The sequence below is a fragment of the Bos javanicus genome, chromosome 11, assembly GCF_032452875.1.
Source record: "Bos javanicus breed banteng chromosome 11, ARS-OSU_banteng_1.0, whole genome shotgun sequence".
NCBI lineage: Eukaryota > Metazoa > Chordata > Mammalia > Artiodactyla > Bovidae > Bos > Bos javanicus.
The window spans coordinates 15,614,365-15,639,648 of record NC_083878.1 but is presented as its reverse complement, the minus strand read 5'-3'; the positions used below and the strand labels follow the sequence as shown (position 1 = coordinate 15,639,648).

The following is a 25,284-nucleotide window of genomic DNA, read 5'->3' as shown; positions in this document are numbered from 1 at the left end:
TCCCAGGTGGCTCAGACAGTAAAGAATCTGCCTGCAGTGTAGGAGACCCAAGTTTGATTCCTGGGTTGGGAAGATCCCCTGGAGAAGGAAATGACAACCCACTCCAATATTCTTGCCTGGAGAATTCCATGGACAGAGGAGCCTGGCGGGCTACAGTCCATGGGGTCGCAAAGAGTCAGATACAACTGAGCGACTAACACTTTCTTTTTAACTTCCTCCACAAGCATTCTGTAAGCTGAATAAACCCCCACCTTATGGACACAACTCATGCTTCCACCCCCAGGCTTGGCTCACCCTGTTCTCTCTGCCAAGAATGCCCTTCTCCCAGTCTCAGCCTGCAGAAGCATCCTACCCACCGAACTCAGCTCCCTCCATGTGTTGCTCTGCAACTTCTCAAATGTACTGCGTTTGATACACATCTCTCTCCTTTGGATCCCATGGCCCTTGGCTTCCCTCTTAAACCAATCCATGTGCTTTCCGATCCATTTCACACTGCAGCATACTCTTGGGTGGCAAGAACCAACTCATCTTTGTATCCCCACAAGTTCCACCCTAGCACTGAGACAGTCTCGCGCATAACTGATCCTCAACAAATACTTGCTGAATTGGGCAACTGTTGTAAGATGCTATCAAGGAGAAGCATGCTGAGAAAACGCAAGAATCAGAAATCACACGTCATCTTCCTCCTTATGTCCCTGAGGACTCCTTTTGTCCCCTACAAGTAGTGACTACCAGTATTAGGAAATGAATGAAAATTTCACTATTTAAGTGAAAATTATTTAAGACTACCAATATTAGGAAATGAATGAAAAGTATTTAAGCATATTTAAGCTCTACAAAGTCAATTTTTCACAAATAAATTGTTAAAGAAAAATAAAAAGCTGGTCATGAAGAAGTGAGCTTTGTGTCTCTAGAAGGATTCAAGCAGTGGCTAAGTGTCCTGGGGCAGAGGTGCCTGGAGGATTCCTGGACTGGAGTGGGGACAGCGTAGATGGCTGGCTTCCTAGATCATTTGCAAATAGGATTTCAGCCACGCCCTTCCTGCTGTCAGCACACCCACTGAAGATGACAGGCATTTTCTGTCATATATCACAATTGAAAACAGTTTCCTGAAATCCTACCCCATGTCATTCTGCCAAGCATCAATGTGTCACTGAAGTTGTACAACAATTAAAAATAAGTCAAAGCAGTCAGTGAGTTCATCCTCTGATCCCAAACCCTCATTTTTAACATGAAAATCTATGTGTGACTTTTATATACTTTCCAAACCCACCAATGGAGAAGGCAATGGCACCCCACTCCAGTACTCTTGACTGGAAAATCCCATGGACGGAGGAGCCCGGTGGGCTCCAGTCCATGGGGTTGCACAGAGTCGGGCACAACTGAGCAATTTCACTTTCACTTTTCACTTTCATGCATTGGAGAAGGAAATGGCAACCCACTCCAGTGTTCTCGCCTGGAGAATCCCAGGGACGGGGAAGCCTGGTGGGCTGCTGTCGATGCGGTCGCACAGAGTCGGACACGACTGAAGCGACTTAGCAATAGCAGTAAACCCACCAAAAGCCAGCTTAATATTTAGATACTTCAAGGTGACTTAAATTCTCTATGTGTATGCCAAGTCACTTCAGTCATGTCTGACTCTTTGCAACCCCATGGACTGTAGCCTATCTGGCTGCTCTGTCTGTGGGATTCTCCAGGCCAGAATACTAGGGTGGGTTGTCATTTCCTCCTCCAGGGGATCTTCCCAACCCAGGGATCGAACCCAAGTCTCTTATGTCTCCTGCATTGGCAGGCGGGTTATTTACCACTAACGCCACCTACAAATTCTCTATAGTTACAGGTATTTATGTGGGCAAATATTTAAAAAGAAAGATAAGCAAATATGAGATCATATTTTGTTCTGTAACTTTAAGCAACAAGTCCTGTGATGGGAGATAAAAAGCAAAATGAGGAACAAATTCAAGCAAAAGAAAATAAGCACTCTCTTCTTCTCAAGTCAAAGTTTTGTCATCACACTCTCAGAAATCTGCTATAGCCATCTTTATTAACTGCACAATCCAACTTGGAGCCAGAGGTAGAAGCTATTATAATCCTTGAAAGTAAACTGTTTATGTGTGAGTGATGGACTGTCCACCAGGAGCAACGAACAAATGCCAGGGCTTCCCAAGAGAAAGGATGCTCCTTGACCACCTTACAGTTAAAGAGGTGACTAATCTCTTCATGGAAAGCTCTGACACGCACCTTCCTTTATGTGGCACCCAAAAGCTTAGTTAATTTGTCTCAGATGAAAATGCTGCACAGACAGGTAGAATCCTAATACTAAACTGAGTCATAAAAATGACTAATGAAATGTAGGACTTCTCCCCACACAGCTGCTTTGCAGGACTGTGCTATGAATCAGACGAGGTAATCTGAAGATCGCTCCCCCACACACATTCATTTATTTAGCAGATTATAAAACAGTCATCAAAGAAGGTATTCAAGAAACCTAGATGAAAAGCATGAAAATGTGGTTAGTGACCCAGACACCAGTCTTCATGTAAACAATACAAGCAAATAGTAAAGAATAATATGACTTCAAACCAACAGTGTTAAGCTTTGGGAAACTCACACCATGTGTTTCTAATTGAAATTCTTTAAATGGAACTCCATTAGAATTTTATGGAAAAGTTACTCAAACTAAACTTACACTAAAAAAAAAAAAAAGTTTAATCTCCTCTATACTTTGTCTCCATAGACCTGATAAAAATAGTCATCACTGAGCTGAAATTTAAATGTGAGTTCTAGAAGCACTCCAGGCTGGCAGAACACCCAGCGATCATGATAATTCCCGGCAGATACAAGAGACCGTAAATTAATTGGCCTGAAACCTTTGCAAACTGCAGAGGCACAGAGTATCAGTGTGCACAGTAAGTGTTGGATCCAGAAAGCAGCTCTCCAAATGGTAAAATGCAGAACTTACTCCTGGTTATTATTATTCTTCCTTGGAAATTAACAACAGCTAACACTTAACCTACCCCTAGGTAAATGTGTTTTAACAAAGGTTCCCACATTTTCATTTTGCCCTGAGCCCTGCAGATGATGTAGCTCATCTGGTCTTGACATGACCATTCAATTCCTCAGATCCAGTGAGACCTAAAGTCAGCATCAACCTTTAGGCTTCCAAGTTACCTGGCTAAGAAAAAAACAAAAAACAGCCTCTCTTCCTCCAGCTAGTCTATATAACTTCCACTTAACAATCACAGGGTCCTACTTAACTCTGCCTCAACGTTCACCCCCATCTCCCACCGCACCCGCAGACACCCGCTCCACTTGACTCTAGCTTCCTCTGCATCATCCTCCAGTCAATTTACATCCTCACCAACACCTTCCCAAAAGTCCTAGCTGATCCACTACCCTGGCAGCTAAGAGTCTAGACTTCCCTAAGAAACATGAAAAAATCAAAGTCAGTCTTCTATGCTTATAAAACTTAATTGTGTCAACAGGGTCAGAGATTCATCCATTCATTCAAAAATATTTTTGAGTATCTACCATGTACTAGGCACAAGAAAGATACAAGAAATCTTCTGGCACCTGCAGTTGACAGAAGAAACACCCTTAGAAAGCTTCACATTACCTATGGTCTTCCTTCAGGAACAGACAGAGAAGCTTAAAGGTGTGGGAAGTGGAAAAAGCTGATCAGAAGCCAGATAAAGAAGAGGTGGAAAAAATAACTTGGATCTTCTTTGTGGTTTCCAGAAGAAACAAAGATGTGGCCCCTAGAGGTTTAGACAGGGTGAATCCATCCCCAATATCCCGATTCTCACCCCTCAATGTCCCCAGACCCACCTGCAGGACCCCTGCCAAGCCCACTCCACAGGTGCTGCTGAGCTAAAGTATGCCAGAGAAACTTCTCCCGTTTTAAAAAACCATCAGGAATGAAGATTCCACAAGGTCACACAAGATCAGAGAAGCCCTTCAAAGCCATGCATTTTACCACCAAGTTGAGTGATGAGAACACATCAGGAGAGATGAAAGGGGAACCTGAAATGTATTCAGATCTGAAAAGAGACGGCCAAAAGCACTCATCGTATCAGCAGTAGAATGAGATGATCACGGGAATGAAGCAGAAGCTGACAGTCTTGTGCTTGTCCAGGTACACACTGGACAGAAGATACATACTGGTCCTCTAGGAACTGAGGAACTCAGAGCTGTGGGTGAGGCCACCCTGTCACTGACACCACCTTCTAGCATAGTAGGTACCTTCTGTAAACAGCATCTTTGCAAAGGGTCCTTGGAGGACCTCACTTGAGAGTCCTCAGTTAAAAGCTAAAAACATAACAAATGAAAGCTGTTGTCTTCATTACCCACAAGTCCCCCTCAATAAGAAAAAAAACACCATATGACAAATGGCTTAGAAGAAAATTACTCAGGACTATTTTGACAATTCAGCTTTATAACTCCGTGATCCACACAGGATTTGAATGAAAGGATTATCAGAGGATGTTTCTGAGCCCTCGTGATTTGTAATTTTATTGTTCTTAAAGTAAAATTCAATGCTGCCCACTTTGGCCATAGAGCTTACCCCTTTAATCTACAAGGATGCCTTATTCATCTGCTGCAATGGTAGATTCTTCCTCTTTAATAAGACTTGTGGTTAAAGCAAATCCAAACCCTCCAAATGGGAGAATCCCTTTTCCAGCCAAACTATAAAGTCAGCACCATCCATTAATGGAATGAGAGTTTTCCCACCAGACTCTCCGAGTCCAAATTCTATCCTCAAAAGCCATTTCAAACAATTCCTATTCTAATAGCTCGCCAAAGGAGAGCAAGTCCTTCCTTCAAAGCGTCACTACTCCAGACTAGGAGCTACTTGGAGATACAACCAGGCTTTACTCATGTTTGCATTTCTAGTACTGGAAAGAGAATGGCTCACGGACTGTGTTCACCAGGTGCTCCTCTGATGAATGAATGAGCCTTGGGGCTGGGCTGCTCTTCTGGCATCTGCACATTCTTCCTTATCGTGCCTAACAAAGTATCACCGTTTCAAAAGCTAAGAACCATATACATTTATTATCTCACAGTTTCTATAAGTGAGCAGTCTGAGCACAAATCAACCAGCTCTTGCGCTTCAGGGTTTCACAAGGCTATAATCAAGGTGTCAGTGGGGCTGCAGTCTCATCTGAGGTTCAAGTGGGAAAGAATCTACTTCCAAGATCATTCAGGTTGTTGGCAGACTTCATTTCCTTGTGGCTGTCAGACTGAACACCCCAGCTGCATACTGGTTACCAGCTAAGGACAGCCCACAACTTCCTGCCACATGGTCCTCTGCATAGGCAAGCCACAAGCCCAATAGGGCAGCCCACTTTTTCCCAGCCAGCAGGAAGTCTCTCACTCCAGTCCACTAAGACAGAGTCACACATAACATAATCAAGGAAATGACACTCTATCACTTTTGACATACTGTACTGACCTGAAGCAAGTCACAGGTTCCTCCCACACTCAAGAGCAGGGACTTCACCCACAGGGGCTACCTTACGGTGTGCAGCCACAGTCCTGGTGCTGTGGGTGTCTTGGCCTCCTCCACTGGCCATCAGCTCCGCAGAGCAGGGTCTTAGCCATCTGTACAATGCCTTCTATATAGTACTTTATTAAAAGTTTAGTGAATTAAAATGAAAGGCTAAGCAAGTGTAAGGTATAGGCCTCTAGGGACATTTACAGAGATATAACTCACCTATAAAAATGTTAGCAGTTTTTTGGGGTTTTTTTGTAAAGTGTTTACCCATACTGAGACTGAAGGAATGAGAACTAATTTTTTTTCATCCATATTTTAAGCCATTCTTCAAATTTGGGTCTTTTCAAAATTTGAGCACCATTTTCCAGTATTGCAGCCTTGTCTATATAACATTTAAATTTCTGGATGCTTTAATCAAAAGTAACATATGGGTTTTTGGAAATAACTACGTTTGCATTGGGAAGCAAAGACAAAATACTTACTTTAACCAGGTGTAACTATTACCACAGTAACTGATAATTTAAATAAGATCCCCCCCCCCCCAAAAAAAGTATTTCTACTTGGAGAATAAACAGATATATTTTTTAAAAACCTAATTTTCCTTCCATACACAGATAAAGTATTTTTGCATCCACTATTTTGTAGGAAAAAAAGACACGTGATGGGGAAAACAGTCCCTATTTCACAGGACAAGCAAACCAACTCCGTATTCATTCTTTTTCTACAAGAGCTCCTAGTTTTATGATAGGCAATTCCTTTCCTAAACACACATCTTATAAAAGTGTGTGTCACTGCTGAAATTCTTAACAGGGCTAATTCCAAAGATCTGATGCATTCCTCCAGCAACTTCCAGGAATGAGTCAGCAGGACCCCAAGGAATGGCCGAGCAGCACTGACCTGTCCCTTTTCCATCTGAACTTCCTCATCTCCACACAAGAAGGCTTTGTCCCTGCCAACGCTGAGGGCATGTTCTGGACTAGAGCTTGTTCTTCATTTCACTTTTAAATTATCTTGGACTCGAGAAGCAGTACCTGCCTCCAAAACAAGATGTCACATTCGCTTCTGTTCCTTTTATTAATTTTTTAATACCTTTCACATCATTCCTTGCCTGTGACGTCTTTTATTTCAGTAGACCCACTCTAAACCCAGGCTCCTCAAGCTTCCTTGTGGATCAGCTGGCTAGGTACTTGTGAAAACGAGAGTCCTGGGTGATCCCCCTGGGGCTCCACTGTGGTGGGTCCGGGATGGGGCCCTACAACCTGCATTTCTTTTTTTTATCGGAGCATAGTTGATTTACAATGTGGTGTTACTTTCTGGTGTACACCAAAGTGATTCAGGTATATATATCTTATGTATAATATAATATAGAGAACATGTATAGAATATATATATTTTCATATTCTTTTCCACTATGGTTTATTACTAGATATTGACTATAATTCCCTGTGCTATATAGCGGAGCCTTAAAGTTCATCTCTGTTATATACAGTGGTTTGTATCTGCTAATCCCAGACTCTTGCTTTGCCCCTCACCCACACCCTTTCCCTCTGGTAATCATAAGTTTGTTTTCTACATCTGTGAGCCTGTTCCTATTTCACCAATAAGTCACTCCCACAACCCACATTTCTTACATATTCCACGGGGGGTTGTGAGGCAAAGGGGGGCTGTGTACCCTACAAAGCTGATAAATGTAGCTTTGAAGCGTATGAAGTGTGATTTCAATACCATCCGCAGTGAAGAACAGACCTAGGAAGGCCCACAGATACAAAACTCATATTCACGGAGAGGCAAAAATGCCTTTTCCAAGGCTCCTCGGTGACTGCGCAGAGCAGACTCTGTGGCAGCACGCATGGAGGCGCCTGCTCAGGCCCGAGGTTCCCGACTGGGATGAAGCAATGGCTCCAGTCCCTTGGGCAGAGGAGAAAACCCAAGCTTCCAGTCCCCAAGGCCTGGAGCCCACAGGAGCCAGTTTCCCTGGACTCCTCCGCACCATGGGTGATCAAGGAGAGGGTGCATGACAGAAGATCATGGAGGGGTGGGGGAGGGAGGGGACAGGGATGCAGAAAGGGAGGAGGTGGAAGTGGGTTTGGCCAAAGCAGTGGTTCTCAAACCATAGCTATATTGGCACCCCCTGGAGTGTGCATTAAAACAGAGTGCTGGGCCCCAACCTCAAAGCTTCTAATTCAGTGAGTCCAGGATGGGGCGTGGGAGTCTGCCTTTCCAACAAGTTCCTGGGTGATGCTGCTGCCCCTGATCCAGGGACCATGCTTTGAGAACCACTAGGTCTGTGATGTGCCATTCAAGCAGACTCTTACAGGAAGATATGGGGCAACTGTACCAGAGAAAGGCTCTCAAACATTCAACAGTGGGCATTAAAAACTCTCATCCAGGAGGTTTGCTGTACTATACATTCTCTCCTAACAAAAGGAATGGCTTCCTAACATAATCTCGATTGCCACTAAGTTAAATGAATTTCAGCTGATCTTTCCCTCAAAACAAATGTGACTTCTAATACTTATTAATCAAGCAATTGAGGGTCTATTGTATATGCAGAAATGCTGAGGAGGCCAACTTCCCAACCGATAAAAAGTAAAACAAAAACAGGGACCTTACCTGTCTTTTAACTTATCATCTGTATTATTTCACCTCTGATTACTGAGAAACTTTGGACTAAAAACACAACCTTTTCATGATCACAATAAGAAAGAAACAGAGCTTTCTCAAAAGAAAGGTTGTCTTTGCCTGCACTCTATCTCTAGGAGAATAAAGCAAATCAATTGTGCGTTGTGGGTAATGGAAGTAAAGTGGCGATTTAGGTACTTTTGCCTGTTTTCAAGCCAACTTCTAGGAGTTGCCCCCACCCCCCGAGACTATAAAACATTGGTAAACAGGATGATCAATGTAAAGATGTGATACACAAGATCTGTGATCCCCCAAAACTTAAGAAATACATTAAGCCTTCTCACTTTCAAGACAAGAATTATACCAACACATTACAGGAAACAATTTTCACTAACAATTGAAAAATTTTCACAAAACAGTCGTAAATCATTTTAACATCACCTTATGTTTATAGGGCTCTTTTGTGCAGTATGTTCATGAGCCTCATTTTATTTGATCTTCACTACAGAATGGGAGATTTAGCCAATGGGTGCTATTAACCCCATTAACAGATAGGAACAAAATCATCTAGGTTGCCTTTGTACCAACTTCAGTTTCACCCCAAAATCTGCATGTTAGATTTGGGGGAGAAGGGGCACTGAAGAACAGAATTCAAATGCAATGCTAAAATTTTACACTCTTACTTTAATACATCCTAACTGCTCTCTGTGAATTTCCTACAATCACAGGATTGGGATTTTTATCTTTAAACTTTTTTGAAGGATTTAACATTTTATTTTTTATTTAGTATCACGTGAAGATCCCCCTAATTGTTAACATAGCAGTAACCAGAGACTTTTTTTTTTTTTGATACTCAAACTTTCATCCTAAGTCTCAGCCTCACAGCTCTGGTGAGCATGTTATCTTCTGGCAGAGCTTGGCTGAGGCATGGAAATTCAGTTGGCATGGGGCCGGTCTGGAGATCTGGGTACAATGCAGGCAGTTGGACTGTGACCATAATTTGGGTGTGATCTTGGGTACTTCACTCTTCTATACACCACTTTTCGCATCAATACAAATTAGCAATAAAGGGGATTAAAATTTCTATTTAAAACACTATTTTTCAATTAACAATTGAATCTGCTGTACTTCTTTACACTAACAATAAAATATCAGAAAGGGAAATTAAAAAAATAATCTCTTTTAAAAGCACATAAAAAAAAATTTGATCAAGAAGGTAAGACTTATATGTTGAGAACTATGAAACACTGATAAAGGAAACTGAAAATCATTTAAAGAAATGGAAACATATCCCATACTCTTGGATTGGAAGATTTAACATAATCAAAATGGCCATACTGTCCAAAGCAATCTACACATTTAATTGCATTAATTTAATTGCATTAATTCCTATAAAATACCCATGACATTTTTCACAGAACTAGAACAAATAATCCCACAGCTTATATGAAACCATAAAAGGCCCTGAATTGCCAAAGTAATCCTGAAGAAAGAGAACAAAGCTGGAGGCACAACCCTCCCAGACTTCAGACAATGCTACAAAACTATAGAAATCAAAACTGTGTGATATTGGCCCAAAACTGACATATCAGTCAATGGAACTGAAGACAGCCCAGAAATAAACCCACACACCCAGTCACCCCATCAATTAATCTTCAACAAAGGAGGCAAAAATATACAATGGAGAAAAGACAGTCTCTTCAGCAAGTGGTGGTGGGAAAGCTGGACACCCACATGTTAATCAATGAAGTTAGAACACTCCCTCACACCATAAACAAAAATAATTCAAAATGGCTTAAATATGACATGACACGAAAACTCCTAGAAGACAACGTAAGTAAAACATTGTCTGACCTAGCAATGTTTTCTTAGGTCAGTCTCCCAAGGCAACAGAAATAAAAGCAAAAGTAAAGAAACGGGACCTAATTAAACCGACAAGCTTTTGCATGGCATAAACAAAATGAAAAGACAATCATAGAATGGGAAAAAATAGTTGCAAACAATGTGACCAACCAGGGCTTAATTTCCAAAATATACAAACGGTTCACACAAACTCAGTAACAAAACAACAGGAACCACCCAATCAAAAAAGACGCAGAAGACCTAAATAGACATTTCTCCAAAGAAGACATACAGATAGTCAACAGGCACATGAAAAGATACTCAACATCAATAATTATTAGAGACATGCAAATCAAAACTACAGTGAAGTACCACCTCACACTGGTCAGAATGTCCATCATTAAAAAGTATATAATTAGCAAATGCTGCAGAGGGTGAAGAGAAAAGGACCCATCCTCCACTGTTGGTTGTCGGAATGTAAATTGGTGCAGCCATGGAAAACAGTATGGAGGTTTCTTTAAAAACTAAAACTAGAGTGGCCATATGATCTAGCAACCCCACTCCTGGGCACATATCTAGAGAAAACTATAATTCAAAAAGATACACAAACCCCAATGTTCAAAGCAATACGATCTACAATAGCCAAGACACAGAAACAGCCTAAATGTCCATCAATAGATGGCACGGATGGATCTGGAAATCGCACTTCACACTAAACGAAGGAAGTCAGACGAAGACAAGTACCATACGGTATTATTTATACGTGGAAATACATACGTTGATACAAATGAACGTATTTACACAACAGAAACAGACTCACAGACATAGGAAACAAACATGATTAACAAAGGGGAAAGGGGATGGGGAGGGGTCAATCAGGAGTCGGGATTAGCAGATACAAACTACTATATAGAAAATAAACAATAACGTTCTACTGTATAGCACCAGGAATTATATTTGACATCCTGGAATAAACCATTATGGAAATGAATATGAAAAAGAATGGATGTGTGTATCTCTGAATCACTTTGCTGTACGCCAGGAACTGATACAGCATTGTAAATCAACCATACTTCAGTTTTTTTTAAAAAAAGTTCAACAAAACAACAACAAAATTCTTTTTCCATGCTTTCAAACTAGTGATGAAAAATACCAAATCCTATACTGTGTTTATTCCTTAGTAATAAAATCCACTTCTATCCGTAACTTCCCTATTTATGGTTTTCCATAAGACCTGACGGGGGCTCCAGCCCGGTCTCCCTTACCACCTATTACTCTAGCTCTCACTGACAACCCAGCAAAACTCACATCTGGAGTCCTGTACAGGGTCAGGCCTACTCCCAGCCCGAGGCCTTTGTGTTAGCTGTTCTCTTGGCTGCAAAAGCCCTTCCTCCACACCCTTTCATACCACACAGGTCTCATAAGTCATTTCCTTATATCAGGAAAGGTGGACCTTTCCTTACTCCACCCCTCTCTCCCAGCCCCCACCACTCTTGAGCCTATTGCCCTGGTTTTTTTCCTTCTTTGCACTTAATACCTTCTGTGAGGCATTAACTAGCACACAGGGACTGAGTGAAAGTATAACAAATGAATCATTCATTCATTCACTCAATCATTCCATCCCGTCCTTCCTTCCCTGAAAGTCCATGTACTTACTAGGTCCTGAGGATAAAAAGACAGTTATGGTATGATCCCTCCCCTCACAGATGGAGCTCACATTCCAGCTGGGAAGCACACAGCCACCCAGGCACACGTGCAGCTGTGATACAATGTGGAAACGGGTAAGACAGAAGAGGATTTATATGCCTGATATTCACAAGAATGACCTGAATTGGGTTGGGTGATGACTGACCCTCTGCCCATTCATTTCATTCATCCAGGTTGAAAAAAATCTCAGAAGAGTTAGGTAACTGATCTACTTTAAACTACACAGTCAGTAGCAGAGTCAAAAGTGCCCCCACTCTTGAACCAATGTAGCAAATGATTCATCAAGGTGAGGTGGTACCTCTGAGCCGATTTAAATAGCTTTTATAATGAAATATTTTGAAGATGCTAATTGTTAACTGTCCACGTGAGATGGTGTTAAGATAAAACACATATCAGTGACAGGATGGCAATTCTACTTTTAATTTATAATAGTAACAATAATAAACTGAAGTTCCTGCAAGACTGAAAGGGAGATTGGAATTGTTTGGTAATCTTATAAGAAATACAAACATTTTAAAGTCTACAAAGACAAAGGGTCCTTATTATTATATTTTCCTTATTTTATTATCCTCTTTTCCTCCTGTGGTTTTTTGCTGGTTACATCTTCTATCCTCTGTAAAGATGCTTCCTTAATTCATTACCAAAATACCTCTGAAGGTTCCTCTTCAACCATTTAGTTCTCATCTTTAAATAATTGATGAGTAAATCAACCACATCAACTTCAGTTAAAAACACCTCCCTCCAATTTGTCTTCCCATCCATTAACCAAACTCATCTTCCTCTGGTTGAGCAGAACCAAGAGCATGTATTAAAAAACCAGCCCATCCATCTCCTAATTTACAAAACACAACATTTCACAAACTGTTTACTTAGGTCCGTGCCAACAATATTACTCAAATGTGGTGGAGTGAAAAAACCACAGGGACTAGTGTAGTTGGCCAAGAGCAGTATTTGGGGATCTAAAATTACAGGGAAAATCATACAACATTCATTATACTTAGTCCCAAATCTCTATCAGATGATGTTGAGCAGAAAGATTCTAAAATTGGCAGTGAGAAAGGAAAAGCTGTCTTACGGTTTGGGCCATGCCAGGGTAGCCTTCAGAGAAGCAGGAGGAAATGGAATAAGGTGGTGTGCCCTTGAAAAGCTGTCATAATAAGCAGTGTCCGTCGGGCAAGGGATAAACACACAGAAATATATAGTGGAAAGAAAACCAAAAGGGAATTTCCACCCAAAGGTGAGAGGAAACAGAAAAGGAAGTGGAATTCTTTATGTAGTATTTAGAGGAAAGTATTTACAACACAGCAAAATCAGAGATACTTGTTCAATTCAATTCTACTCAATTCAGTTAGCATATGTCCTACGGCAAGGAAGGGAGCCTGGGTACTTAAAATGATACAGAAAATCCTGCTTCCCAGGAGGTCCACGCTGATGGTGGGGGCAGATGCCTCTCCTACCTGGTCCAGTCATACCCAGAGCCAAGTGAGAGTGCAATCAGAGTGCTCCAGAAGAGGGGAAGAGAGAAGAACAGAAGAACAGGGCATCTGCGAAACACCAAGAGGGGTGTGTAAAACGCTGGGGTGCCCACAAGGGGGAACCCCCCTAAACAGACCAACAGGAGCCCTTGAGAGCTCACATCTGTCAAATACTATTGTGTGGGGGGCAGCTGCTCTCTAAGCGCTCTTTGTGTATTAATTCATCCGGTCCCCTAGCAGCCTCTAAATGATGGCAAAAACCATCATCACACCTATAATGTGAATGGGGTAACTTAGCCTTGCCCCAAGGTCAAGTCCAAGATCAAAGAGTGAGGATGTGTTGGCAAAGTGTTAACATCAAGTTAGGTGCCTTGTATTCTAGCTCCAAAGACTGAACTTGTAACCAAGGAACTCCACCACCTCTAGTTCAGGGCAAGTAAAACTCTGGCCTAATAAGGAGAGAAAGAGGAGGAAGGCAGAAAGGTGGGTATGATGGGGGAGTAACAGACAGCATTTTCTTCACATTGTCTTGGGTCTAAATGACAGTGTGCACACAAATGCTCACTGGCCACTGGACTGTGCCTACATGAGATGTTCAACCTGAATAATAAGCTGAGCAAACAGGTGCACGAAAGCATATACAAATACAGCTCTGTATTTTTCCATAAGTACCAAAACAACCAATTTGTGTCACATCAACAAATTATGTACTGTTTTCTTTCCACTAGGAAGACAGGAAACATCGTTAGTAAAACATGCAGTTAAAGCAAGATAAGACCTTCGTCTCTCCCTTATCCATAAATCATTGTGCTTAATTACCACGTCAGGGAGGTTTTAAAAACATGAGCCCAATGAGCAGCTGCTGGATGTATTATTGTCTGCATTTCTGTGTATTTAAAATATTTTATAATTAAAACAGTAGGAAAAAAAGCACCCAACATGTTCCAAAGTGTTTAAACCTTTTTTAAAACCACTTTATTTAACCACCATTAACAATTTTTTATCATTAACAATTTTTGCAAATTTCTAACGCTTATAAAAATACATGTATTGGGACTTCCCTGGTAGTCCAGTGGTTAAGAACCTGCCTGCCATGGCTTCCATTCCTGGTCCGGGAAGATCCCACACGGCTCGTGGCAACTATGCCCTTGTGCCACAACTAGTGAGCCTGAGCTCTAGAGCCTGCCCATGAGCCAAAACTGCTGAGCCCGTGCGCCACAACTATTGAAGCCCTTGAACCTAGAGCCTGGGCTCCGCCAAAGAGAAACCACCGAGATGAGAGGCCAGCACACTGCAACTAGAGTAGCCTCCACTCATTGCAATAGAGAAACCTCGCATGCAGCAATGCAGACCTAGCACAGCTAAAAATAAATGTCATTTTTAATGTATTTATCATTCAACTAACTAAAGAAAAACTGGGTGTAATAACCCTATATGCAGAATCTCTTTAAAGCAGACCAAGTGGAAAAGGCCAGAGGTATAACCAAAATCACCAGTGGCCAATTCCTTACATTTCCTGCTCCTTGGAGCAGCCCAAGCTTCTGCACTAGGGAAGAAGCCACATTCCATCCACAGTCACAGACTGAGGGGGACGGTCCCAACTGAGCCTCTACCCACCCACCCTCGGGTCACTGCAAGGGAACTCCCAAGTGCCTAGGGATGGCCCAGGGCTCTGAGTAGCCCACTTCTCAAGCCTAGGTGCAGAGCATCTATGGATGCTACTGTGAGTTGAATGATTCCCCCGACAAAGAACTAGAGTCCTGATCCCTAGTACCTGAGTATATGACCTTATCTAGTGATGCTCAGTCACTCGGTAGTGTCCAACTCCTTGTGACCTTATCTAGAGCTAGGATCTTTACAGAGGTGATCACATCCAAACAAGGTCATTGTTCAGTTCAGTCGCTCAGTCGTGTCCGACTCTTTGCGACCCCATGAATCACAGCACGCCAGGCCTCCCTGTCCATCACCAACTCCCAGAGTTCACCCAGACTCACGTCCATCGAGTCAATGATGCCATTCAGCCATCTCATCCTCTGTCGTCTCCTTCTCCTCCTGCCCCTAATCCCTCCCAGCATCAGAGTCTTTTCCAATGAGTCAACTCTTTACATGAGGTGGCCAAAGTACTGGAGTTTCAGCTTTAGCATCAGTCCTTCCAAAGAAATCCCAGGGCTGATCTCCTTCAGAATGGACTGGTTGGATCTCCTTGCAGTCCAAGGGCCTCTCAAGAGTCTTCTCCAACACCACGGTTCAAAAGCATCAATTCTTTGGCGCTCAGCCTTCTTCACAGTCCAACTCTCACATCCATACATGACCACAGGAAAAACCATAGCCTTGACTAGACGAACCTTTGTTGGCAAAGTAATGTCTCTGCTTTTGAATATGCTATCTAGGTTGGTCATAACTTTCCTTCAAGGAGTAAGCGTCTTTTAAATTCATGGCTGCAGTCACCATCTGCAGTGATTTTGGAGCCCCCCAAAATAAAGTCTGACACTGTTTCCCCATCTATTTCCCATGAAGTGATGGGACCAGATGCCATGATCTTCATTTTCTGAATGTTGAGCTTTAAGCCAACTTTTTCACTCTCTACTTTCACTTTCATCAGGAGGCTTTTTAATTCCTCTTCACTTTCTGCCATAAGGGTGGTGTCATCTGCATATCTGAGGTTATTGATATTTCTCCCAGCAATCTTGATTTCAGCTTGTGTTTCTTCCAGTCCAGCGTTTCTCATGATGTACTCTGCATAGAAGTTAAATAAGCAGGGTGACAATATACAGCCTTGACGTGTTCCTTTTCCTGTTTGGAACCAGTCTGTTGTTCCATGTCCAGTTCTAACTGTTGCTTCCTAACCTGCATACACATTTCTCAAGAGGCAGGTCAGGTGGTCTGGTATTCCCATCTCTTTCAGAATTTTCCACAGTTTATTGTGATCCACACAGTCATAGGCTTTGGCATAGTCAATAAAGCAGAAATAGATGCTTTTCTGGAAACAAGGTCATTGGGGTGAGCTCTAATCTGATATGATTGGTGTCCTTATAAAAAGGGGCAACTTGGACCTCAAGATAGACATGCATAGACGAAAGGAAAATGAGGTGAAGAAACACAATGAGAAGACAGCCTTCTGCTAGCCAGGGAGAAAGGCCTGGAACAGATCTTCCCTCACACCTTCACAAGCAATCAGCCCTTCTGACATCTTGATTTTGGACCTCCAACCTCCAGAGCTCTCATTTCTGTTGGTCTAAGCCACCCTGTTGGAGAAGGTGATGGCACCCCACTCCAGTACTCTTGCCTGGAAAATCCCATGGACGGAGGAGCCCGTTGGGCTGCAGTCCATGGGGTCTCGAAGAGTCGGACAGGACTGAGCGACTTCACTTTCACTTTTCACTTTCATGCATTGGAAAAGGAAATGGCAACCCACTTCAGTGTTCTTGCCTGGAGAATCCCAGGGACAGGGGAGCCTGGTGGGTTGCCATCTATGGGGTCGCACAGACTCGGACACGACTGAAGTGACTTAGTAGCAGCAGCAGCAGGGAATTCACACAGTGAACTCTGGAGGGGAAAGTCGATCCAAGGCAGGGAGGGCTGTCGGGGGAGCTGAAGACCAAGACCTCAAGAGAGAGATTTCAGCATCCGGCTGTCCAGGAAGCAGCAGAAAGAACAACAAACTAAGAGCCATAGAGCTGGGTGGGGTCTGGGCCCTGCCCCCCACTTAAACAGGGGTAATAAATCATGCCTGCCTGGCCTACACCCCCAGGGATGTGGAGGTCAAGGAATGCTCTCCAGTGCCGGCTTGGCAGCACATATACCAACACTAGAAAGACACAAAGATAAGGATGATCCCTGCACAAGGATAAAATGCAAATTCATGAAGCATTTTGCATGAAGCAAAATGCAAACTTCATGAAGAAGTTTCTTTTTTTTTAAGTAAAAGAAACAGAATGCCCTCTGCAGGCTACAAAGAACTGCACAAACGTGCACAAATCACCCTCCCTCCACAGCAGATCTTCAGCTTCTGCTGTGATTTTGTTTTCTGTTGCCAGAGTGGTAACGCCACCCTTGTAACGCCACCCTGCTCATCACTCGGAAGGACTTGGAAGCAAAATGTGCATTTTAGGAAAACTGAATTCGAGCTCCCAAACATGTTTGAGTCTGTTTGGAATATCCAAGACAACAAATAATAGGGTCAGAAACAGCAAACTCCTGCGGTGGCCAAAGGTCCTTTCACCAAGTCAGGCTTCCGAAGGTCCCAGGGTTCACTGGACAGAGAAACAGTTCCCTGACGCCTGCCAGGCAGCGACGGGGTGCACAGGCTGGCCTGGGGGGCTTCAGGGCTTCGCCACAGAAGTTTAAGTATGATCACAGCCCAGAATTTATGGTTCCTAAATGTTTGTTTTAACCAGCGCTGAGAACACATATTTGACCCAGTGTGAACTTGACCTCTGGGTCCTTCTCCCTTCTCTGGGCTGTCTGTGCCGCACGACAAGATTTTTCCAGCCAACCCTTGGGCCCCTGCTCCTTGCACTGGGGCCGGGGCCGCCCTCCCAGCAGCTGCCACAGTAAACCTCACGGCAGATCTACCGGCAAGGCAGCTGTCAATGGCCATAGCAGGCTGACGAAAAATGTGTGATCACTCCAGGCCCACTCCCACACTTAGGCAGCACAACGCTGAGCCAAGAGGCATAGGAGCCTCTCCATCACCTGGAACTCTAGCCACACTGCACATTCATGGATGGTGCTGCACACTCATGGACGATGCCCTCGATGCCCACAGCTCCAAGAATCAGGGCATGCAAGACTCTGTCTCTTCTGTATATAATTAAGGAAAATGTCTAGAGTTGGCTTTTTTTTTTCCCTCCAAAGCACTGTGGGCTGAATGCCAGTGGAAAAGCAATGGAATATCGATTTTCTGTTTCTTGCTAAGCAGAGAACAAGTCATTTGATGTGCCATGAGTTAAGTGAGTAAAAACAGACTCTGCGCGCCCTACAGCTGGCTGCATTTCTCCTCTATTCATAGACCCTGGCACATGGTAAAAGCTCAACAGATACCCATTAAATAAATGAAAGAACCATCCATGCATTTAGGCAGGGCCTGCCCTGTGCCAGGCACCAGCTTTGGATTCAGATCTGCTGTCTTTCCTGTTCCGTCCACCTCATTCTGCCAACCCGGCCTCAGTCTCATCTCGCCTTTCTTCTTTTGTGTTGTCTGTTCCCAAGTCCAGTCTCCTCTTTAAAGCTGAGCCCACTGGCAGTGTTTCTCTCTGGCCTGCACTTACACTGAGAGGGGGACAAAAAGATTGGAACAACCAATCTGGTGGGTTCAGTTTAGGCAGAGGGGAAAAAAATGCAAAAATGGGGAAAGAAAAAAAAAACCTGTTAAAACCCTCGCAATAAATGTGAAGCCCTTAGAAAGAAAAGAGGTGCAGTGCCATCTTCTTTGCCCAAAATGGACATCACTCTCAGCAGCCACTCCATGCACGTGTGCAGCTCAGTCACTTCAGTCGTGTCTGACTCTTTTGTGACCCCAGGGACTGTAGCCCACCAGGCTTCTCTCTTCATGGGGATTCTCCAGGCAAGAATCCTGGAGTGGGTTGCCATGTTCTCCTCCAGGGGATCTTCCCAACCCAAGGCTCAGACCCCCATGTCTTATGTCTCCTGCATTGGCAGGCGGGTTCTTTACCTCTAGCACCACCTGGAAAGCCCTAGTCACTCCACGTTAATAACTAAAATGCCATGTCTCGCGCTGGGATTTCAACTCCTAGAGACCCATACACAAAGAGTGTTTGCAAGAGCAGCATTAATATGCGATGGGGCATCTCTACATGGAGGCTGGGTGGCGAAGCCCTCAGGGCTGCCCTTGTGGACACCCACAACCAGTCTCTGCCCCTGTGGGTCTGCGGCTGCTCGTTTCACATCTCTCTGATTGGCAATTTCAGATTCGCTAAATCTTCAGTGTGCAGAAGCATTTGTCCGTGGCCCGTTTAAATTAAGTCTCAATCAGCTAAAATCAATCCAGTCTGCCTCGAAGGGACACCTCGTTTTCTCACAAGATTAAGCAAACTGAACAACAGAAACATATCCCATCTCCTACGCAGAAACATTTTTTTGCATCAACTGGAAAACAGCCTCTACAAATTTAAATTCTTCAATTAAATCCTTTCAATTATCCTGAAAATAGAATTGACAATTAGCATCCTCAGCGTTAATGTGCACATCCAAATTGCATACACACGGTATGAGGACTCCTACCTTTTTATTTGAAGTATAGTCATTTTACAGCAGTGTGTTAATTATCTGATGACTACTATCTTAACAGGAAAATTGATGTTGATGTGCCATTGCCTTTGGTATTTGTAAGTGTAACAAACCATACCCAAGTGTAACTGTTCAGTCTCAGCGTAATAAGGAAGTGAGAGGGGAAAGAGACCACAGACCGATTTCTTTTGCAGCCTAAATTTCACTAGTATTTACCAAAGTAGTTGTAGTCACAAAAACCGGTATCAGAATTTTTTCCATTCAAATGATGAATGCCTTAGGGAGTATTTTCCATCTGAACAGCACGCTTTACACCGAGAGAACTAGAGATACACAAATAATCAAATATTTAGTTCCTTTTAAAGTTCTTTTTAAAATAAATCATTCTGCGCTACAGAACAATCCAATTTACTTTATTTCTTTTTTCTCAGTAATCAAAGCCAGGCAGTATGGAAGTGACTGGCTTTTTCATCTCTTCCTTTTTTTTTAATTCATCTATATTGAAGTATAATTAATAAAAATTGTATATATTTAAGGTGTATGACGATGTTTTGATATATGCACACGCTATAAAATAAACATCACAACCAAGCTAATGAACATAACCCTCACCACACAGGTGACATTTTTTGTGTGTGGTGGGAACACTAAGGAAATTACAAGTTTATAATACACTATTGTTAACTACAGTCACACTGCTATACATTAGATCTTCAGAATTTATTCATCTTAAGAGACTAAAACTGTGCACTCCTTGACCACAGTATCTCTGTATTTCCCCCTCCCCCAACCCTAAACTACTTTAAAAATGTATTATAAAAAGGGATCCACATGTACATTCTTTGAAAAGAAGTTGACGACAATAGGAAACATACATATGGAAGGGGCTTCCCTGATGGCGCAGTGGGTAAAGAATTCACTTGCAATCCAGGAGACACAGGAGCCATGGGTCAAGAAGATCCCCTGGAGGAGGGCATGGCAACCCACTCCTATATTCTTGCCTGGAGAATCCCGTGGACCGAGAAGCCTGGTAGGCTACTGTCCAAAGAGTCACAAAGAGTCAGATACAACTGAAACAACTTGGCACACACGCACACACGTTCATACGGAAAAAAAGAAAACTGAATAATGGATAAATGAGACAAGGTTTACTTGGCTTGATTCAATAATAAACTCTAACAATCCTTCTGGTTTCATCAAGGCTTTCAAACCTATAATTCTCTTTCACCTTCATACGAGCAACAATCCTGCAAAATATTCAACTTTTTTTTTCCTTTGGCCTCACTGCCTGTGAGATTTTAGTTTCCTGACCAGGGATCAAACCTCAGCCTCTGCAGGGAAAGCATGGCATCTTAACCACTGGACCACCTGGGAAGTCCCAATAGTCAAGTCTTTAGCAGGCATTTCACAATAGGAAAATATAAGGGTCACAGAGGTCAAATGAATTCCCCAAGGCCACACAGCTAGTGAAGGCTTGAGGATTTAAACTCAAGTTTCCTGAATCCAAGGCCAGGGGTCTTTCCCAGTGTCACACTGTTCAGCCACGGACACAAGTTTCACTGCATCAATAGTAACCCTGGTTTTCCCATGTGAAGGCAAAAGGCTCCCTCATCTCTGGCTCTGCCAGACAAACACAAGGCCCCCACTGAAACTTACCATTGAGCAGATATAGTACTTTGGAATGAGCACTGACCTAACACAGCATCATTTTTAAAAACACAATTATTCTTGAAAGGAGTTGTGATTTAAGCTTCCAGCCTTGGGGCCTGAATTAATTTGGGCAGTACTGGAAGGCTAATGTTGCACTGATTACTTAAATCCTGGTGCTGTCCAAGGGCTACCTTCTAGCAGCTGGAAGGATAACTTGAACCAAAAGTCACAAGCATTGTAATAGGTATTATGAGACTAAATCATGGTGTAACATCCTCTGGAATGCTGCAGATGGTAACTATTCAACCCTAACTCTTCTGACTGGTCGGAGAAGGCAATGGCAACCCACTCCAGTACTCTTGCCTAGAAAATTCCATGGACGGAGGGGCCTTGTAGGCTGCAGTCCATGGGGTCACTAAGAGTCAGACACGACTGAGCGACTTCACTTTCACTTTTCACTTTCATGCATTGGAGAAGAAAATGGCAACCCACTCCAGTATTCTTGCCTGGAGAATCCCAGGGACGGGGGAGCCTGGTGGGCTGCCGTCTATGGGGTTGTACAGAGTCCGACACGACTGAAGTGGCTTAGCAGCAGCAGCAGCTTCTGACTGGTAGCCTTTTGCAGCCTTATCTTTTTCTGGGTCATCAGAGGGCAACTCTGACTAAACCTAGGCACAACTCATGCCCTTGCCCCGTCACCTGGAGAAGCAGGAAGCATAAAGTGATTCCTCAATACAAGGATACTCTCCTTCCAGAGCATCTTTGGATCACCAAATCCCCAGACAACCTAAGAATGGGGTATTACTATTATCTTTTCAGAGAGGGCACTCAGTTGAATAGCTTACCAAGGAAACTTCTTTGACAGTCTTAACATATTCTAACAGGCATCAAGGAGCACTCACCCATGACCTATAAAAGAATGCTCTCTATTTTCACTCCTTACCAGCAGTACCCCACTTTACACAGCAGCAGTGCTGTCATGGATGGGCTGTCTCCATGTAACAGGCAAACCATATCATATCAGGTTTTGAGCCGGAGTTACTGAAGGGAGGAGAGGATGTGTAATTTGACCCAAGCAATTGTAAACTCAGGAAAATACTGGTGCACTATTGTCAAGTGTAATCTAAGAAGAAGTGAAGGGTTATGAGTTAATCTAAAATGCCTACAACCCTATTTCTGATCTAGCCGTTTGAGTTCCATAATGAGGAGGCTGATTAGTGAGTTCATGTCTGCCACTACTCCTTGATCACAGCCAAACCATAACCCGTCTGGACATCGCTCTTTCCAAAACTAAAGTCACTATGCCAGAATCCTATTTCTTTCAGGGACTGAAGGCACCTTTCAACAAGCAAGTTCACCAGAATAACTGTAATAGAAAAAAATTTTTTAATTTATTCACCAGTATTTTGAAATCCAAACCATATACAAGACAAATTGCTTAATTTGATTTATGACACTGAATACTAGTAAGCAACTAAAATTTTGGACGATTCTAATCCACATGTTTATGGTTCAAGCTCTGTGCAGAGAACACCTAAGAATGCTTAACTTTTTCTGAATGGAAATAAGATTTCTTTATTTCCAATTAGCACCAGACAGAATCAACTTGTCAAGAGGATTCTCGAACTATATTGAAACTTCCACAATGCAGAGGGGAAATAGTTTCTGATGTTCTCAAATCTATATGCATCATTAATACATTTCAAAACACTGCTAAGCATGTGTATTAGTTTGAGAAGCCCTGCAGGAAAACCCACCTGTCAGTTCTGATAAACAGTAGAGTGGTTACCTCCTGGGAACCGACCTCGAGGATGGCAGATTCTGATTGCCATTGTCAGAAAGCTTTAACACTACTGATTCCAGAGCAGGGCCTCCTACTTACCATTCCCTTCCTGCCATCAACGTAAAGAATGTTTTTCATTGGTCGATATCCACGTTTAAGTTAATTGTACCGGTTCTGCCATACTGCACACCTCCAATGAGAATTTTCTTCCTAGCCCCCCATGGGTGTAACAGAGGTTGAATGCAGGGGAATCTTGGATGCAAGGCACAGTTGTATCCAATGAACTGGTATTGATACTGTCATTACTTTGGCCCAGCCCTTCCTAGGTGGTGACGAGGCTGCAGGTAACTGGGTGGACTGCACTGCAGGTATCAACTTCCTCAGGGCAGCATTAGCCTCTTCAGATGCCCTCTATGTGATCCCCACCCCCATGTGGACTGACCCACGTGGCTTACTGTGCAGGGTAGCTAGGAACATGTACACTTACGTTTGGTGCACCTCTGGGAGCCAGGGGCCTTACTCCAGCCATGACAGCACTGCCCACCACAGACATTGACCCTGAAACAAAGCAAGACCCCTGAGTCCAGCAGTAGCCACACTCTTTCAGAGAACCCAAGCCTCCATCGGACTCCTGCAAGCCCAGCCTCCTGCTTCCACCTTCCTCTAGCTTCCAGAGAGTCCTAACAGGTACCCAGGAAGCCCAACCCAAAGCTGCCCAGGTAGAAGGGGAAGGACAGGAGATCAGAGCGGGATGGGAGAATCAAATCCTGCACAGCCTGGAACTAGACGGGAGAACAAGGTCCAAACTAACGGTTTTCTTACAAAAGTAAAGTAAAGCCAATTGTATTTTGTATATTATCTGTGACCACATTTTAAATTGAATCTGAGTTTCAGAGAGAGGCGTCCAAAGAGAGGTGAGATCACAACGCCTGGAACCACCCTTGAAGGAAAAAAAAAAAAAAAAAGCAAAACAAGTTTCCCTCCACACCCTCAACCTATGATTAATGGGGAGGGGGGCAGGGAGGATGTTTAGGAAAGCCCAATAACAGAAACCATTGAACTGAAATTCTTGTCAATGCTAAGACATCCCCGTCCTGGGAAAGCAGACCCCACAGGTGCAGGGAAGCCAAGCTCACAATTACTAGGATGCTGAAAATTCTAGGTTACAGAACAGAGGCTGGATCTTTATAGGCAGCCCTCCTCCAAACTTTTTTTTTTTTTCCCCACTAGCTCAAAAAAAAAAAAAAAAATTAAACTAAGTTGCAAAGGGAAGTTTAATTGATGATGAGGGATTAAGCTGTAGTGACTTCATGTTTACGCCCATCTTCTAGGAGTAGTTTGGTTCGCGCACAGTAGGTTACGCCCCAGGCAGAAATGCCTTTTGTGTTTACCCGCAGCTCAGTTACAATGTGATCGGAGTTTTTATGCTCCGAGTTCCCCTGCTTCCCCGCACTCCGCTCTTCCCGCCGCACTCCGGGGAAGGAAGGCAGAGGCGGGCGGGGAGGAGACAGCAGACTCACGGCGGACGATACCCCGGGTCACCGCGGGGCTCCGAGGGGCCGGACCCCGCGTGTCCCCGCGCGGGCAGCGCGCGCGAGCAAGGAGGGAGGGGGTGTGTGGGCTTACCCCTGCAGCTGCTGCTTCTGGTGAACCTGCAGCCTCGAGCCCCCGCCGCTCTGGGTCTCCTGCGGCACCTTGGAGCGCATCGCTTGCCTGCCCTGTTTGGCGAACGGAGCGGCCGCCGGGTGACCGCCGGGCTTGGGGTGGAGCGGCCCGCCGGGGCCCCCGGGACGCGCCGGCTCCGGCGGTGGCGGTGGCGGTGGCGGCCGGAGCCCCTGCAGGGCCGCGCCGCCGGGCGGGCTGGTGCGCCGAGTCCGCTCCGAGGGGGCCCCGGCGCCGGCCGAGCTGCGGCTGTACCTGGCGTTGAGCGCGACGTTGAAGGTCCGCGGGCGCGGGGGCCCGCCCAGGGGCAAGGCGCCCGCCGCCAGGCCGGGGCCCGGGCGCACCACGTACGTGATCCTCCGCACCCGGCCGTGCGCCGATGAGGCCAGCAGCCCTGCCCACAGCAGGAGCCCCCACCTGAGCCAGGCCCCCGCCATCGCGGGCCCCAGCCGGCGCCCCTGGCCCCCGCCCCCGGCCGTGCCGCTTGCTCGGTGCGGCGGCTCACGCGCGCTCAGGATCCCCCGGAGGACGGCCGGGAGCCCGGGAAAGGCGGGGAGGAGGAAAACTCGGTTGCAAGAGAGGAAGTTCCGCGGGCGGCTGAGCAGCCCCAGACCCCAGCCGAAAGCGGCGGGGAGGAGGGGGCGGGGTGGGGGTGGGGAGCGCGGGGTCGGGAGGGGAGGGGCGCGGGCCGCGCAAGGTGAGGGTCGGCTCGCCCAGCCGCGGGCTCAGGGGGTGCCCGCCCGGGACCCGGCGAGAGTGGGCGAGGGCGGTGTGAGCGCGCGGGACGCTCAGCGGCAGCC

At 44.6% G+C, this 25,284-nt stretch overlaps 1 protein-coding gene across 6 annotated transcripts in view; it reads right to left on the bottom strand.

Moving 5' to 3' along the window:
• Positions 1 to 25,008, bottom strand: part of LTBP1 (latent transforming growth factor beta binding protein 1) — a 456,789-nt gene extending 431,781 nt beyond the window's left edge. For all 6 annotated transcript variants that reach the window (XM_061432037.1, XM_061432039.1, XM_061432038.1 and 3 more), the window contains exons 1-2: positions 24,449 to 25,008; positions 23,310 to 23,380 (exon numbers count right to left, since the gene is read on the bottom strand). In XM_061432037.1, the coding sequence (XP_061288021.1) occupies positions 23,310 to 23,380; positions 24,449 to 24,921 (544 nt within the window). In that variant the 5' untranslated portion in view covers positions 24,922 to 25,008. The remainder of the gene's footprint in view (positions 1 to 23,309; positions 23,381 to 24,448) is intronic.
• Between the last annotated feature and the right edge of the window lie 276 nt (positions 25,009 to 25,284).